The sequence below is a fragment of the Triticum urartu genome, chromosome 3A (assembly GCF_056163025.1).
Source record: "Triticum urartu cultivar PI428250 chromosome 3A, HENAU_Tu73, whole genome shotgun sequence".
NCBI classification, from domain to species: Eukaryota; Viridiplantae; Streptophyta; class Magnoliopsida; order Poales; family Poaceae; genus Triticum; species Triticum urartu.
Genome location: NC_141875.1, coordinates 131,779,589 through 131,796,462, shown reverse-complemented (window position 1 = coordinate 131,796,462; position 16,874 = coordinate 131,779,589). Strand labels below are relative to the sequence as shown.

The 16,874-nt window shown below is 42.8% G+C and overlaps 2 protein-coding genes across 2 annotated transcripts; both read left to right on the top strand.

The window, feature by feature from the left end:
• The first annotated feature begins 1,800 nt into the window (after positions 1–1,800).
• On the top strand, positions 1,801–4,860 carry LOC147978922 (putative protein phosphatase 2C 6). The gene is made up of 3 exons (XM_087516685.1): positions 1,801–2,392; positions 4,016–4,079; positions 4,424–4,860. Exons 1-3 carry the CDS (start codon positions 1,862–1,864, stop codon positions 4,747–4,749), a joined length of 921 nt encoding a protein of 306 aa, XP_087372811.1. The 5' UTR covers positions 1,801–1,861; the 3' UTR covers positions 4,750–4,860.
• A 948-nt stretch (positions 4,861–5,808) lies between these two features.
• LOC147978921 (uncharacterized) lies at positions 5,809–7,638 on the top strand. Its single transcript, XM_087514947.1, has 2 exons — positions 5,809–6,635; positions 6,816–7,638. The coding sequence occupies exons 1-2, from the start codon at positions 5,809–5,811 to the stop codon at positions 7,636–7,638; spliced, it is 1,650 nt and encodes a 549-aa protein (XP_087371073.1).
• Positions 7,639–16,874: the final 9,236 nt, after the last annotated feature.

Below are 16,874 nucleotides of genomic sequence, written 5' to 3'. Positions count from 1 at the left end.
GAGGCTCCTTGAGCTGTTCGGTGGAAGGATGAAGAAGGGCAAGGCTAGCTCGCTTCTCCTCTCGATGTAGTGTCTAAAACTACTGAAAAAGGATCCCCCTGCATGGGTGCCCTGGGGGGGTTTATATAGGCCTAACCCCCAGGGGTACAATGGTAATCCAGCTGGGCATGGGCCCTAGCCGTCTGTGTCTACACTCGCCGACTTCTCCACCGACCGATGGGGCCCGCCGACTGGTGGACCCCGCCGGCTGCCGGCCTTCTGGTTGACAGGCCGGTCCCACCGCTCGGGGGTCTTGTCGGAGGCTGGTTACTGTTGCCTCGCCTTTGGTGACGAGGGCTTTGTCGTGGTAAGCATGGCTACAGTGCTGCCGTCGGGCGGCTTATCGCTGTAGCCTTACCTCGTCTTATCTCCTTAATGAGGCGCCTCCTTCGAGGGAGTGAACTAGCCGGCTATTGGGAGTCGGCCATACCCTAGGCCGACTGGGGGAGGCCTGGACGCCTTTAGGCGTCTCCCTGACTGAGGGGGCCCGCCACCCACGGGTCGTACTAACAGCTCGCCGTGGGTGACGTCATGGTCAACATGGCAACAGTGCCGCGTCGGACGGGTGATGGCCGCCCCGTACTGCGCACTGTGGTCATGCGCGTTTTGGGATTCGAGGGTGGCAGACTTCACTGTAGCCATGCCCCGTCTCATCACCGTTATGTGGGTGCAGACTCTAAGGGCACGATCTTGGCCGCCTGCTGGAGGGGGGCCGGCTTCTTGGAGTCGGCCTTCTCACGGCCGGCTTCTTAGAGCCGGCCCTCTCTTGGCTTTCTTTACGAGGTTTTTAGGGCCGGGCCACCTTCTTGAAGCCGGCCTGAAAGGTAGCCGGCTGGGGGAAGGCGGCCCCACGCCTTAGATGCTTGAAGGCTCGATCGGTCTATAATTTTGCTGAAGAGCCAGGGGGAGCCGGCTAGGCTACCCGTGCTTATTTACTCCGACAGTCATGGGTTGAAGTTGGCCTCACTTGCTCAGTGGAGTGGGGAAGAGGAAAAATGACTGGGGATCAGGGTCAACTAGGGGAGGGTATATCCATGACTCATTCATGTAATTATCCCCCCCGAGCGAACCATTGCCCAAAGCTGACGATGCGGGGAAAGTGCCCTAAGATTCGTGCAAAGTGAATGGACGGCGTAAAGGACGTTTGCTGGGAAATGTCTCATATCTAACATGCGCCAGATATGATTTCCGTTTTATTATTGTCAGTTCAACACCTAAGTTTTTCCTCTGTTTTCGTTGAGTGCGTGTGGTTCACCAGTCCGGTTTCATGGTTCATCCATAATGCTGCATGATTGCAACGATGATCGAAACGAAAAATGAAGATTAGATGAAGAAGAACCCAGCCATATGTTGGGCTGGGCCGCTTGCCCATGCATCCAAACCAGGCGTGACGCCAGTCCGCGGCTCACTGAAACATGACAAAGAGGGGCCGGGAAATATGGAAATTTGGAAACAACAAAGAGATAGGCGTTCCCTTGTGATTAATGTTTACTATATGTACCAAAAAATTTCCTTGAGCTGTTGAGCAGATCCAGTGAACCTGCCAGCGCAGAATTAACTAGAAGACGATTAAAATTGGCAACCATTAATCGCCAGCTGCGATACGACCCAGATAGCTCCACATCGCGGCAGGTTCCAGTTCAGTGGTTCTACAGCGTCGCGTTACTGGCATTCCCGCCATGTGATACACACACCCACATATACGAAACCTCTACAAAGGTAAGGCCGGCCGGGGCGTTCCTCCGCCAGCAGGTTAAAATTTGAGGGGCTCGGTAGGTACAGTTTTAGCATTGGGAAGCACAAGAGCAGCCAGGTAGCCTCCATGGACATCGATCTCGATGATGTCCCGGAACAGGCGGTGCCGATGTGGGGAGAATGCCCGCAGATGTACCTCTCGTACGGCACCGCCACTCGCAACGACCGGCTCCCGATGCTGAAGGACGCCGTCGCCATCGTCAAGTCGTTCACGGTGCTGTCCCCGCCGATGGGACTTGATTTTTTCGGGGTCTTCGACGGGATCTTGGGCGCCATGTTCTCCAAGCACATGGAAGAGCGGCTGCACGTCGCCGTCGCTGAGGAGATTATGCGGGACCTGCTCGCCAAGGCCCCGCGGGATCAAAACGACGTCGAGGGCTGGTGGAAGACACTCATCGTGGACGCTTTCCGCCAGGTGGACAAAGAGGTGCTCATCGGTGGCGGTAGTGGCATCGATGCTCCTGCGCGCGTCGGCTCCGGGGCTCTCGCCGTGCTGGTTCTGGAGGACTACTTCGTGCTCGCCAACCGCGGCGCTTCTAGGGCCGTGATCTACCGCGGCTATGAGGCCGTGCCGCTCACCCCCGAGCACACGCCTATGGTAATGCTTCCACCTTTCACTCTAATCTTTCTTCACCCAACACCATCTCAGAAATTCAGTTTATGTTCCGTTTCCGTTACGTTTCAGTTCTCAAGTTTTAATCTACATATGATGTTATGAATTAAATGGGATATGCCTTAGGTTATGGTTGATCTCTTATTTATTTGGATTGTTCAAAGAGTTTTAAGCTACACATTATTATACAACTTGTACCCCTAAGCATAAAATTTGGACCGAAGAAACACCAAAAGTTGTAGGCAGCAAAGAAGGGGATCAGCTAGCTAGTATAGTTATGTAATATTGTTCATTTTGTACAGCCGGAATGCCTGGTGTGCTAGCACAAATCTACCGGTAGGTATCGTTTGGCTCTGTGTGCACCTTTTGAATTGAACGACTAGGTCGTGCAAGCGTCTGTTCTATTCTATGTGAGGACAAATGAGAGCGAGAAGGTATTTATTTACCTGTGTTTGTACTTGAATTAGCAGCTGGCAGATCCATACTTCTCCTAATTAACAGTAAAAAATATAAGAAATTCACCAACTTTTCCCATTAAAGAACTATATATGTACTTGTTCTAGCTGTGATTTGTTTTTCAGAAAGTAAAGTGCAAATATCCATGACTAAGCATATATATAACGTTCGGAATGCATTTATTTATTTGTGTTTGTACTTGAACTAGGAGCTGTCAACTAGCAGCTGCCTGACCAACATTTCTCCTAACAGCTACTAACTTAAGTACAACAGGAATGCATGCTGTTAGAAATTGATCAATGTGATGACTTCGCTCTTTCCGGCGTCTTCTCCTTTTACGGCTAGTTCTATGTTCGCAGGCCAGTAGAGTGGTGGATGAAAATCATGGCATCAGGCATTATGGATGCACTCTCTTTGGCAGACATTATGCATGTTGTTAATAATATAGTTGTGTGCATCATCTAACACAGAGGCCATGGGTATATCGTCCTTTTCAAAAAGAAAAGAAAAATGTGTGTCAATGCATGGCGTTGGCTGCTGCCTATAAGTAGCATTGCTTCTTCGTCCTCCTCACCATCCTTCATTATAATCATTTTTATCATATGATATATACCTGCAGTATGTCATATATTCAATTTTATCATATGATATATATTACATGTTCATGTTGCACTTGTATATTTGATAAAAATATGACAGATGACATATATAAGGCATTTGAGACAAAGATGTGGATATCAACCATATGTATCAGTACTTCGGTACAATGTTGGGTATGAAAGATGCAATTGGATCTCCAACAGTAGCTAAAATTTAGTTTAATGCACCTGAGTGCATGCTTAACTTTGCTCCCAGGCATTAAACTCATTCTCGCATCATATATGTCGTTATTGTTCTGTGTTTATTATGCATGATAGGTGTTGGTCTTACTTCAATTACTTCCAGCTGCTTTTGTGTTAGTGTTTGAGCTATTTAGCTTTTTTTTTGAAATGGGTGTTCTTGTAAAGTCACTCAGCCCCAAATTATAATAGTTTATAATCTATAGAAAATTGCACATGAGTAATGTTTAATATGCTAGTTAATTATGTACTTTGCTTGAGCTTATCTCGAGAGAGAGAAAACTTACACGGTTCATAATGTATATATGTGCAGCCACAAAACGGAGGAGGTGATGTGGCCAGCAGACTTGAACAGATTATGCGTCGCCGCGCTTTTCGTAAGTCTAACGTCTAAACTGTGCATTTTTTGGGGAAAATAGTTGCATGAGTCTTAATTACTCTCATGTTTTCTTGTTTATTTGTGCCTGCAATTTCCATAATTTTCCTTTCACCTGTGACGTTTAAAGGTGCGTCTCACATATATATATATATATATATATATATATATATGTGTGTGTGTGTGTGTGTGTGTGTGTGTGTGTGTGTGTGTGTGTGTTTTAGTTCCCACATGAATTCACGCTACATGACACCCGTATCCTCATGTGTTTAATTTCTAGTTTTCTACCATGCTTTTTTTAAACCTAGTTTTCTACCATGCTAAAAAGACACACCTCCTATACAGGGAGCTCAAAGTTTAGGGCTACTGTCGCTGTCCCGGAACTTGAGGTCGTCGCAGTGAAGCGGAAGCCAGGGGACAAGTTCCTGATCCTGGCCACCAGTGCGCTCTGGGACGTCGTCACTCCAGGCGACGCGTGCGCCTTCATCCAGAGAAGATTGAGCATGCCACGGATCATCATGTCGTGGGACAAGAAGCCAACAAACAGCAGCGGCCCTCCCTGTGCGAAGGCACTTGCCAGTGAGTTGGCCGCGCACGCGATCAGCAAGGGCACCAAGCGCAACGTGAACATCGTCCTCATACTGCTCAAGAATTTCTGGGATCTTCCCTGAACTTTTAAGAAGTGATTTTGCTTTTCCATGCTCGTAGTCGGTCTTATCATCTTGCAATTGTGGTATGGAAACTTTGTTGTTGTCTTAATGATTTCTAAGGGGACTTTTGAACAGGTTTGTTGAGATCTTTCTTGTAGCTATTTCAACACGGATCATCGTTAAGACTATCTATGTCTTACTTTTTCAGAGATAATTTTCTATCCGAGAATTGAAGTATTCGGTTTTTAACTTCTTGTGGTTTTGGACTGATATATCTTGAGCATTGAGAGGGGGGTTTCAGTTACCTCATTACAGAGCTAGAGTATGTTTACTAGTAGTACTCCCTCCATTTCCATAGTGTAGTACATATAGATTTTTGAAAAGTCAAATTTAGCAAACTTGGACCAAGTTTATAGAGAAAACTACTTATATATAGATAACCAAACATACAAAATATGAAAATACAACTCATTAGGAGCACCTACGGCTCAGGTGCCTGAAAAGTTTATATGTTTTAGTTGATTGTTCTCTGAACCGTCGGATTCACATCCAATGAACCACATAGAAACTATTTGTCCTGAGTTGACTAACTAATTATGCCCTTTCAGTTATATTCAATACCCAGCCCATCGAAGCCCAACAGGGAGAAAGTATTATCTGTGTCGCATGATTGATGTTACCTACTGTTATTAGTTTGTCTACAAACATATGAATGACTAGAACTGGTATCTCGTGCATGCACATACGCTATACATGTGAACCTCTATATAACAATCACTATGTATATATGGTTTGCTTTGACACACATACACCATAATTATAAAGCTTAATGGAGGAAAGAAAAGGGAAAAAACTCAACCTAGTCTCACCATTATGCTTCCGGGATGAACTGAGACCACGTTGGCCTCCTCTGAGGATCGGAAGAGGGAAAGCTACGCAAGGCGATCAGCCCGCTTGGCGAGGGTACTACGGCCCGACGTTTGCCTAGCCCCTCTGCCTCCTAGCCCCTCCGCCGGCCACCCGGCCGTGGAGGACTCGCCGTGCTTCACTCCGGACACGGCGGCCACCATAGACAATCCGATGGCTCTCGCAGATCTGAATTTTGACATAGGTCAAGATTTCGCTGCGGATGTGTGGAGGAAGTGGGGGGTACCCATCAACTATGAAGAAGGTAAAGATATGGAAAAATTCATTTTGGTTGCTGAGTTCACCCGTTCGACGATCAGGCTCACGGTGGAATCTGTTGCCACTATCCTCCTGTCCTGTTTTGGTGGTCGGGCATCCCTGTTCAAAGTTCAATTGCTTCAAAATTGGTCTTTTCGATTCTCGGTCTCATCCAAAGAAGTGGGTTTCTCTATCATAAAAGGAGGTAACATCTCTCTACCTCTTCTCAATGTGAAATTTCTCCTTTGGGGCTCTGGGGGCCCTAATTCTTCCTGGGAACTCGATCAATATCTTCAAGAAAAGGAGGATGAATGGACACATGTCTTCCGCAATCACCCTAGAAAATCTTACCTTCAGGCTCTTAGATCACCCACTACTTACATCCAACATGCTCCCACCCCGATCAGATCTCAAGATCAACCTCACCAGCATCATGGTACTCATCCTTCCAACTGCGATCGTCGCCCGGAGTCACTCCAGGACAATAATGCGAGGGCGGACAATCCGCCCATTCAAACCGCTTTTAATGTGCTTTATTGCGTCAGGTGCCTCCTGCATGGACATCTTAGGCCTAGCTGCACTAATAGAATTAAGTGTAGGACATGTAAGCGTTGGGGCCACATTGCCCGGGACTGTTTCTCTGCTAAGCAACCCAACCCAAGCCCGATTCTGCAGCCCACTAAGGACCTCAACCTGGTGTCTCAGCCCACAGCCCATGCGACACCGAATCTAGTGATTCCGAGGCAAATCTCCACTGTTGCCGCGAATGAGAATAATCAGCCGGTCAGAGGGGTAGTCATTGCCTCTGCCAACCAAGGAAACAGAGGAGACGCCTCGATATCCGCCGGAGAGGGCATCCGCCATTACAACCCTGCCGCTGCATCCATCGCCCAATGATTGAGAGCTGCGACCATCCAAGGCAGTGCTCATTCCCCTTCCCTCCGCCTCGCAATCCACCCTTCCTCCTCCTCAACCGCGCAATCCATGGCTGCCTTCCCGTTCGACCCGAGCCCCTTCATCCCTGCCGGCCACCACCGCGTCGACGTTGCGGGTAGGCCGGGGCGCATTCGTATCCTGACTGGAGCGGTCCCTGCGGCGCATGAAGAATGGGCCATTGCTACCATCGTGCCGATGCCCAACCTGCCGGTCCAGTTTGCTACTATTCGAGAGGTACTCTCTGAGTTTCTTACTGATGTTAAGCACCTGGGGTTTTCTGAGATCTCGCCCTGCCCATTTGGACAATCCTATGTCAAGCTCGATAGTGTGTTTGATCGGGATGAGCTAGTCAACAGCAGTCCACACCCCTTTACAGATGTGCATGTCATTTTTGAGAAGCACAATCAAGGACTGAATTGGCGCAAACTAAATCTCAGCAGAGAAGTGTGGATTTTGTTGTGTGGATTTCCTTTGGACCGTCGCAGCATTCATGAGATTAGCAATGCTATTAGTAAGTTTGGCAAGTTTGTGATGTGGGATAGGAACAGAAGCACTAGAGTAAATCTTATGGTCAAAATCAAGGTGGAAGAACTGTGCGATATTCCTTCCATCATTGCAATTGGAGAAGGAGATGATACTGCTACCGTCTCGGTACCTGTGGTGATACTGCAAGACACACCTTTAGGAATAGAAGCACCTGATGAAGACCCGATTCCAGCTTTTGGCAACCCTCACCCTGTCCCTGCTCAAGCTCACTTCCACCAAAACCAACATAATCACTTTCTGGGGCCACTGCAATTCCATGAGTAAGATGCAGTCCAAGCACCAGTTCAGAACCCGATTTTGGATCTTCAGTTAGGAATTCAGGTTGATGAAGAGGAGGAAATGGCAGAGCTTCCTGGTTGGGGACACTGGGCCATGCCGGCAGAACAAGAACTTGCTGACCAGGAATTACATGCTGGAGAATTTTTGCACTTGCATGATCTGATGGAACCCATGGAAGAAAATCATATTCATCCTGATGAGGAGCAGCATCCGGCTAACAGTAATGTCACTGTCTCTGATGAACCACCTAATATTAGTGCTGAAACTGCAAACTCTACTGTTGGACCTTTGGCGCCTCTTGCCCCACTGCTACCTGATTTGAATGCTTATATTGGACAGTTTGGGCCTGCGGAACCTGTTGGGCCCATTATGGCCCAGGTTTCACCCAATGTGGTAGTTCTAGCTGAGAGGAGCCTGGCTGTGCCACTGCAAGAAGATCGGAATCTCACAGCCATCCTGAAGGATCAATCTGTGGACCTCAACTTCCACATGGTGGACCCCATGCATTTTGAAAGTTCTCTGCCTCCCAGAATCAATCTTATTCCTGAGGGTGTCAACTCTGATGAACTGGTTAAACCCCTAGTTGAATCTTTTACTGTGGAAGCTACTCAGTTGGAAGCCACTCTACCTATGCTGCGAAGCCAAGCTGCACCAATTATTAGCAAGGATGAAATTAACTCAACTATGCAAGCTCACCCCCCTGTGGCCATGCAACAGATTGATACTCCTAATCTTGTGATGCTTACTAAGACAGTTGATCCCATGATTTATGCTGAAGGACAAGGTGAATCCTCATCCTCTGATGTCTCTACTCCACCAGGTTTTCCTATTCCTATGTTTAAGTCTGATCACATGATTATCACAGGGAAATGGCTGCCTTGCCCCACCGTACAAGAGATTGCCATTGGTACTAAAGAGAAGTACCTTGGAAAAGAAGGAGCTCAAATATGGACCAAACATTTTGCTCCTAAAGAAACCAGTAAGGACATCATTCAGGTACCAGTTGACTGGGTTAATTTCCTTTCTGTTACTTTCCTTTCTCCTGAGAAGTTTGATTGGGCCAAGCAGTTCATTACTTCTAAAGTCTGGGATATTATCTCTCAAAACAAGAATGAGGAGATCTGTTTACCTTTTGCCTTGCCAGATTCATGTCCTGACAGCTCTAATCTTTCTGGTATCTTGGTAACTTCTCAGGATCACGAGAATACACCTAATGTTTTGTGTGGCTCTCAAGAGATCACTTCATCCTCCACCTCTGTTATTCATCATAACAGGAAGAGGAAGGGCAAGGGGCCTCTAGAGGAGACAGAGGTAAGGAGGAGTTGCCGTCTCCAAAAACTCAATAAGGGTTATAAGAAGTCTGTTTGCATGGATAAAGATTGCTTAGCTTGTCACTCTTTCCCACCTCCATTACCTGCTAAGATTATTAAGAATCTGAACACTACTTATTGCAAGGTCAATGCACAAGATACTTCAGAAGAGAAGCTTTCCACTAAGATAAAGAAACCCAAGGTTGCTACCAAGGCAAAGGAGGGGGACAGCAAGTCCAAGGAGGGGGCCATTAGTGGGAAGAGTGGAAAGTAGTTATGCTTGGTCTCTTCCGTCAGTGTTTGTACCTGAACTTTTGGGGTCATGAGAATATTTGTCTTTGTGATGTATATCTGGGCATTTCACTCTATGGTTACTATGGATCAGACTCTATATGAGATTCCAGTATGTTATGACTCTGTGGATTGATGTTTTCTATCATTTCCTGCTTATCCTGGTAGATCTGATCTATATCTGCTGCCACACACTCTCCAACTCCCAGCCTCCCACCCTTCTCTTCCTAGTTTACTATAATCCTCATGAAGAGAAATTGGAATATTTTGAATTGGAACATTAGGGGTATCAATGACCCGAAGAAATGGGATGCTCTATCTAATAAAATTGCTGAATCCAATTGCTCCATCTTATGCCTCCAAGAAACAAAGAGAGAGTTATTTGACACATCATACATTAGGAAATTCTGTCCCAAGAACATCTCCAAATTTGAATTTCTGCCATCCATTGGTGCGTCTGGAGGACTGCTGATTGCCTGGAATGACAATCTTTTCTTTGGTCAGTTGGATCACCAAAATGATTTCTCATTGACCATCAAGTTTACCTGCAAACTATCTGGGATTATGTGGAAGCTCACCAACATCTATGGACCTTGTCAACAGGATGCAAGAATTGTTTTCCTTGATTGGTTTAAAAACTTTCATGTGGGGGATGATGATAATTGGCTTGTTCTGGGTGACTCTAACTACATCAGGTATCCTCATAACAGAAATAGAGAGGGGGAAACCTGAATGACATGCTCTTGTTCAATGAAGCAATCAATAATCAAGCACTTGTTGAAATTCCTCTGAAAGGCAGAAAGTTCACATGGAGCAATATGCAAGATGCCCCTCTATTGGAAAAACTGGACTGGTGTTTCACTTCTGAAGCTTGGACCCTCATGTTTCCTTCCACTCAAGCCATCCCTCTTGCCAAAACTACCTCAGATCACCTCCCCATTGTTATCCAAGTGGGCACCTGCATCCCTAAAGCACGGGTTTTCAGATTTGAAAATTTCTGGCTGAAACACCCTCAATTCAAGGATGTGGTAAGGAGCATCTGGGAGCAAGATATTCATGAAGCTGATAGTGCCAAATGCATTGCTACAAAATTCAAAAGGCTTAGAAAGGGTTTGAAGAACTGGGCCAAATCTATTTCAAACCACAAACAAATTATTCAGAACATCAACTACATGATCCTTTTTATGATGTTATTGAGGAATTCAGGGATCTATCTATTGAGGAATCTAATGGCAAGAAGTTTCTGATTGAGCATTTGAGCCTTATTAATGAACAATAGAGGATATATTGGAAGCAGAGAGCCACCATCAGGAACATCAAAATGGGGGAGGCAAACACCAAGTAATTTCAAGCAAAAGCCACTATTAAGCACAGATTTAATCATATTGCTGTGTTAAGGGATGAAGATGATGAAGAGCATACTGATCACCAAGCTAAAGCTACTATCCTTTTCAAACCTTTTAAAAAGAGATTAGGCTCTGTTTCTAGAACTGAAAACCCACTCATGCTTCAGAATCTACTCTTACAACATGATGATTTATCAGACCTGGAACTCCCCTTTACTAAGCAAGAAATTGATGATGTCATTAAGAAGATGCCTACTGATAAAGCTCCTAGACCAGATGGTTTCAATGTAGCTTTTCTCAAAACTTGTTGGGATATTGTGGCTCCTGATTTCTATAGACTTATTGAGGATTTCCATTTGGGTACTATAAATTTGCAGAGTATCAACTATTCTTTCATTACATTGTTCCCCAAGAGAGATGATGCTGTGCTACCAAATGACTTTAGACCAATTTCCCTTTTAAACTGCACCCTGAAGATCTTAACCAAGCTTATGGCCAACAGATTGCAAAGCAAGATTCTCAAGCTCATTCATCTGAACCAATATGGTCTTCTATCCAACAGGTGCATTCAAGATTGTTTAGCTTGGTCCTATGAATACATTCATCAATGCCACCAGTCAAATAAAGATGTCATTCTTCTGAAATTGGATTTTCAAAAGGCTTTTGATACTATTATGGAGATTTTGCAAGCCAAAGGTTTTGCATCTAGGTGGATTAATTGGATCAAAATGATTTATGGCACTTGATTTTCTTCTGTTCTACTCAATGGGGTACCTGGCAAGCAGTTTCTATGCAAATGTGGAGTAAGACAAGGGGACCCTCTTTCCCCTCTCATTTTTGTGCTAGCAGCATACATACTGCAATCTATTATGAATGAGGCAATGCATAACTCTATGATCCAACCCCGTCTGGTACATCAATCAAGCCCTGATTTTCCTATCATCCAATATGCTGATGATACCATTTTAGTGGTCAAAGCTGAGGCCTCCCAACTGATGCATATTAAGAATGTGCTCTTGCACTTTTCTTTTTTCACTGGGCTGAAAGTCAACTACAACAAGTCTATCATGATTCCCATCAACACTTCTGTGGAGCAAATGCAATATCTGTCATCTATCTTTGGTTGCCAGATTGGAACACTTCCTCGCACCTATTTGGGTTTGCCTCTCAGCCTGCACAAACCTAGAGTGGAAGATTACTTACCTCTGCTCAAGAAAGTGGAGAATAGACTGCTTGGTTGTTCTACTCTGCTTTCCACCGGAGAAAAAATAACTCTCATTAAATCTGTATTCTCCAGCTTGCCAACTTTCTTCATGTGCTCTTTGAGGCTACCAAAAACAGTGTTAAAACAGCTGAACATTTATCTGAAAAACTGTTTTTGGAGGAAATATGGCTCATTGGAGAGGGGTGCTGCACTCATAGCTTAGGACACTACATGTCAACCTAAAGTCAATGGAGGACTAGGGATATTGGATATTGAGACCCATAACCAGGCACTTCTGATGAAACAACTGCATAAATTCCTTAATAAAGTTGATACTCCCTGGATCAATATCATTTGGGAATCTTACTACTCCACCTCTCTACCTGGTGAGAGATTGGTGGGATCTTTCTGGTGGAAAGCAATTCTCAAGATGCTGCCAACCTACAAACAGTTTGCATTTTGCAAGGCTCATTCTGGCGACACCACTTTGCTGTGGTCTGATAACTGGTGGGATCGGCCACTTTGGTCTAAATTCCCTGAGTTGCACTCCTATACAAGGAATGAACTTGTAACCCTGAAGACTACTATGAATGAACCTGACTTGTCAGAACTCTTTCACACTCCAATGTCTGAACAAGCTTTCCAACAATATACTCTGCTACTCCAGCATCTGCAGCACAGACCTCAATGCAATAACCCAGATGAATGGCATATTCTGGAGCCTCCAAAGGATACTCTTCCATCAAGATGTATCATCATATGTGTGGACCTAGTATGGTCCACCCGATCTTCAGACAGATTTGGCACGCAAATTGCAGACTGAGGCACAAGATTTTTATTTGGCTCCTGCTTCATGACAGGATCAACATAAGGAACCTTCTCAACAGAAAATCTATGCATCTCAATAATTACAATTGTGCACTCTGCTCAGATAACACGGAGGAGACTCTGCTTCACTTATTCTGGAATTGCCCTTTTGCTCTCCAATGTTGGGATTCCATCATCCCTTTCAAGCCTAGAGGCATATCTGTCTTTGATGACTTCCAACTAGCCATGGAGCAACTCCCCCCAGATATTGCACTTGATATTGTTTTGATGGGTTGTTGGAGTATATGGTCCATCAGAAACAATAAGATCTTTAGAGCAGCAGCTCCTCATGTTCAGGGATGGAATTTCTACCTCCAAGATGGTCTATGGGCATCACAGATCAAAGCAAAGCAAGCCAAAGCGCCCAAGATTAGCTCCTGGGTTTTACAGAACTTATAATTTCTTACATGTTTCACAAAACTGGTATTGGGTGATCACCGTGGTGTAATTGGATTGCTTGTATATAATTTTTTAATATGATTTACCATAGAGCCATTGTTCTATAGTTTCCTGGTAAAAAAACCATTATGCTTCCCTTGCAAAAAAAGCATTATGCTAAATCTTATAATCATAATCACAAAATAAATTATAGTTTTCATACCTAATTTTGAAAACAATTTACGCAACACACTTTGAGATGACTATTGGAAATAAAAATATTGAATGAAAAGTAAAGCACCGGCACACATTTGGACAAGGAAAAGAAGAATGTCCATCCAAAATAGTGAACCGCACAATCTATAAAGGAACGGAGAAACAAACCAAAATAATGATAATTCAAATTAAAAGACCCCAAAAAAGAATAAATTTCATGTAAGGAAGAATATTATGGAAGTCGTGTTACCCAAAAAAAGACATAAATAAGTGATATAAAACTATCTAAGGAAGAAAGAACTCTAGAGGTGTTGTTACTTATGAAAATATAAGGGGGCAATGATGTCTACCACTTGTAGACTCATCTTAGGCCTCCAAGCGCAGAGTTTTGTAGGACAGTAGTAAATTTTCTTCAAGTGGATGACGTTTATCAATCCGTGATAGGTGTAGGTAAAGATGGTCTCTCTCAAACAACCCTGCAACCAAATAACAAAAAGCCTCTTGTGCCCCCAACACATCCAATATAATGGTCAATTATATAGGTGCACTAGTTCAGCAAAGAGATGGTGATACAAGTGTAGTATGGATAGTAGATATAGGTTTTTGTAATCTGAAAATATAAAAACAGCAAGGTAACTAGTTACAAAAGTGAGCAAAAACGGCATTGCAATGCTTGAAAACAAAGCCTAGGGTTCATACTTTCACTAGTGCAAGATCTCTCAACAATAATAACATAATTGGATTATATAACAATCCCTCAACGTGCAACAAAGAATCACTCCAAAATTCCTATCGCGAAGAACATAAGATGAAATTGTTTGTAGGGTACGAAACCACCTCAAAATTATTCTTTCTGATCAATCTTTTGAACTATTCCTATAAGTGTCACAAACAGCACTAGAGTTCGTACTAAAATAACACCATATGACACGCATCAATCAACCCTAATGTAACCTAGATACTCTAATGTCACCACAAGTATCCGTGGTTAATTATACGATGTGCATCACACAATTTCAGATTCATGATATTCAATCCAACACAAAGAACTTCAAAGAGTACCCCAAGATTTCTATGGGAGAAAGGAATATGAAAATGTGTATCAACACCTATGCATATTACTCCAATGTCACCACGGGAATCCGCAAGTTGATAACCAAAACGTACGTCAAGTGAATCAATAGAACATCCCATTGTTACCACAGATATCCCATCGCAAGACATACATCAAGTGCTCTCACATACAAAAGATTCAATCCGACATAACAATACATCAAAGGAAAAGATTCAATTCATCACAAGAAGGTGGAGAGGGAAGAACACCATAAGATCCAACTATATTAACAAAGATCGCGGTACATCAAGATCGTGCCAAATCAAGAACACGAGAGAGAGAGAGAGAGCAAACACATAGCTACTGGTACATACCCTCAGCCCAGAGGGTGAACTACTCCCTCCTCATCTGGTGGCCGTCGGGGTGATGAAGATGGCCTCCGGTGATGATTCCCCCCTCCGTCATGGTGCCGGAACGGGGTCCCCATTGAGCTTTTATGGATACAGAGGCTTGCGATGGCGGAACTTCTCATCTAGGGTTCTTTTTGGGGGCTCTGGTATTTATAGGAATTTTTAGCGTCGGTCTCACGTCAAGGGGGTCCACGAGGCAGTGACAAGCTCGGTCGCCCCTCCTTGGGGGGTAGGGCGCGCCTAGCGAGCTTGTCGTGTCCTCATGGGTCTTCCGGTCCTCCCACGAAGCTTCGGGGGTCTCTTTTAGTCCACAAAAAATCATCGTAAATTTTTAGCTCATTCCGAGAACTTTTATTTCTGCACAAAAAATGACACCACGATAGTTCTGCTGAAAACAACGTCAGTCCAGGTTAGTTCTAATCAAATCCTACCAAAACCATATAATTTTTTTCAAAACATGGCATGAATACTTCATAAATTATAGATATGTTGGAGACGTAACAGGAGACTATCCATCAGGCGCCTCATTTTACTTTTGGCATTCGGTCATATGTGTTTGGACCATTACATTGAAAATCAAGGGCCACCATTCATCTTATTCCTCATTTCACCTTTTCTCCATAAATAAGTAAAATAAAAACTAAAAAAAATTAAGTTTACTAAGGAATAAAAATGAATTGGTGGCATTTGTATTACCCTTAAAAAAGAAATAAAATGGAAGACAAAACCCAAAAAAATAATGGCAAAAACTTGCATCCAATTTGTACACAAACTTCATTTTTTATAGTATGCAAATAATAAACATATAATAGTGCAATTCACACTCTAGTATAATTTCACACATATTGTATAGTACTTACACATACAAAATCAAAAATGAATTTTCTAAGAAAATGAATTAGTGACATTGGTATTACCCTTAAAATAGAAAGGAAAAAAACTTAAATTAAACGATGACAAAGCTTGCCTACGTACAATCTTCATAGAATTTTTTTAAAATTATGAAAATAATAAGCATATCATAGCGCATTTTTCACACTGTAGTATAATACAAACACATATTATATAGTACTTTCACACACAAAATGAAAAAATCTAAGAAATAATGAATTTGTGGCATTGCTATTATCCTTAAAGAAGAAACAAAATGAAAAAAAACATAAAACTAATGGTGACAAAACTTCAATTTAAACAGAAATAAGACTTTTTGCAATATGCAAGAACAAAAATATAATAGTTAATTTTTCGCATTCTAGTATACACATATATTCTATAACAATTGCATGTATACATTTACAAAAACATCTAACATCCAAAAATATACATAAAGAAAAACTCGACCAAAATAAAGAAAAACAGAAGCAAACATGCATAAAAAGAAGAAGAAAAGTTGACTTAGCCCAAAAAATCATAGAGAGAGAGACATGCTTGCTTTGAGGAAGATAGAATTCCAGGGATGGGGTTACCTAATGGAAGAAATGAATAAAACAAATATTTTGCATGGAGTAATGAATTGCAAGTGCTTTAACAATAAAAGAAATAATAATAAAATTGAAAATAATAATTTTATACAACTTCGCCGACGTAAAGAACCATAATGACTTATTCTCAAGCTCTTTCCTTCATCCAAGAACTAGAGTATATTGGAAATTTGCACACAATTATGCCTAACATGCACTATTCTGTAATGAACAAGGACATGTGAACTACTCAATTAGTGCAACTTTAATAGTAATCACATTCAAGTAGATCGATTACAAAATTAATTTCTATTTAAGTTCGTCGCACAAAATTAAGTTGTGGCACATGATTGCATCATTAAACACGATGTCATCTGCATACATATAAGAAGAAAAAACAATGGTTAAAAACCGACTAAGCATGAACAATGAAGAAGTAATAAAACAAATTTTAAACATAAAGAAATCTAATTTTCAGGTAGAATGAATTAAGGGATTGGTTTTACGCTAAAAGAAGAAATGAAGAAAAACCCAAAGCAAATGTTGACCAAAATTTATAACAGACTTCGTAGAATTTGCACTATTCTACAATATGCAATGATAAGCATTTAGTAGTGCAACTTCAATAATCATTATGATTCAAGTAGGGCACTAACTAAATGAATTTCATTTTAAGTTCCGAACA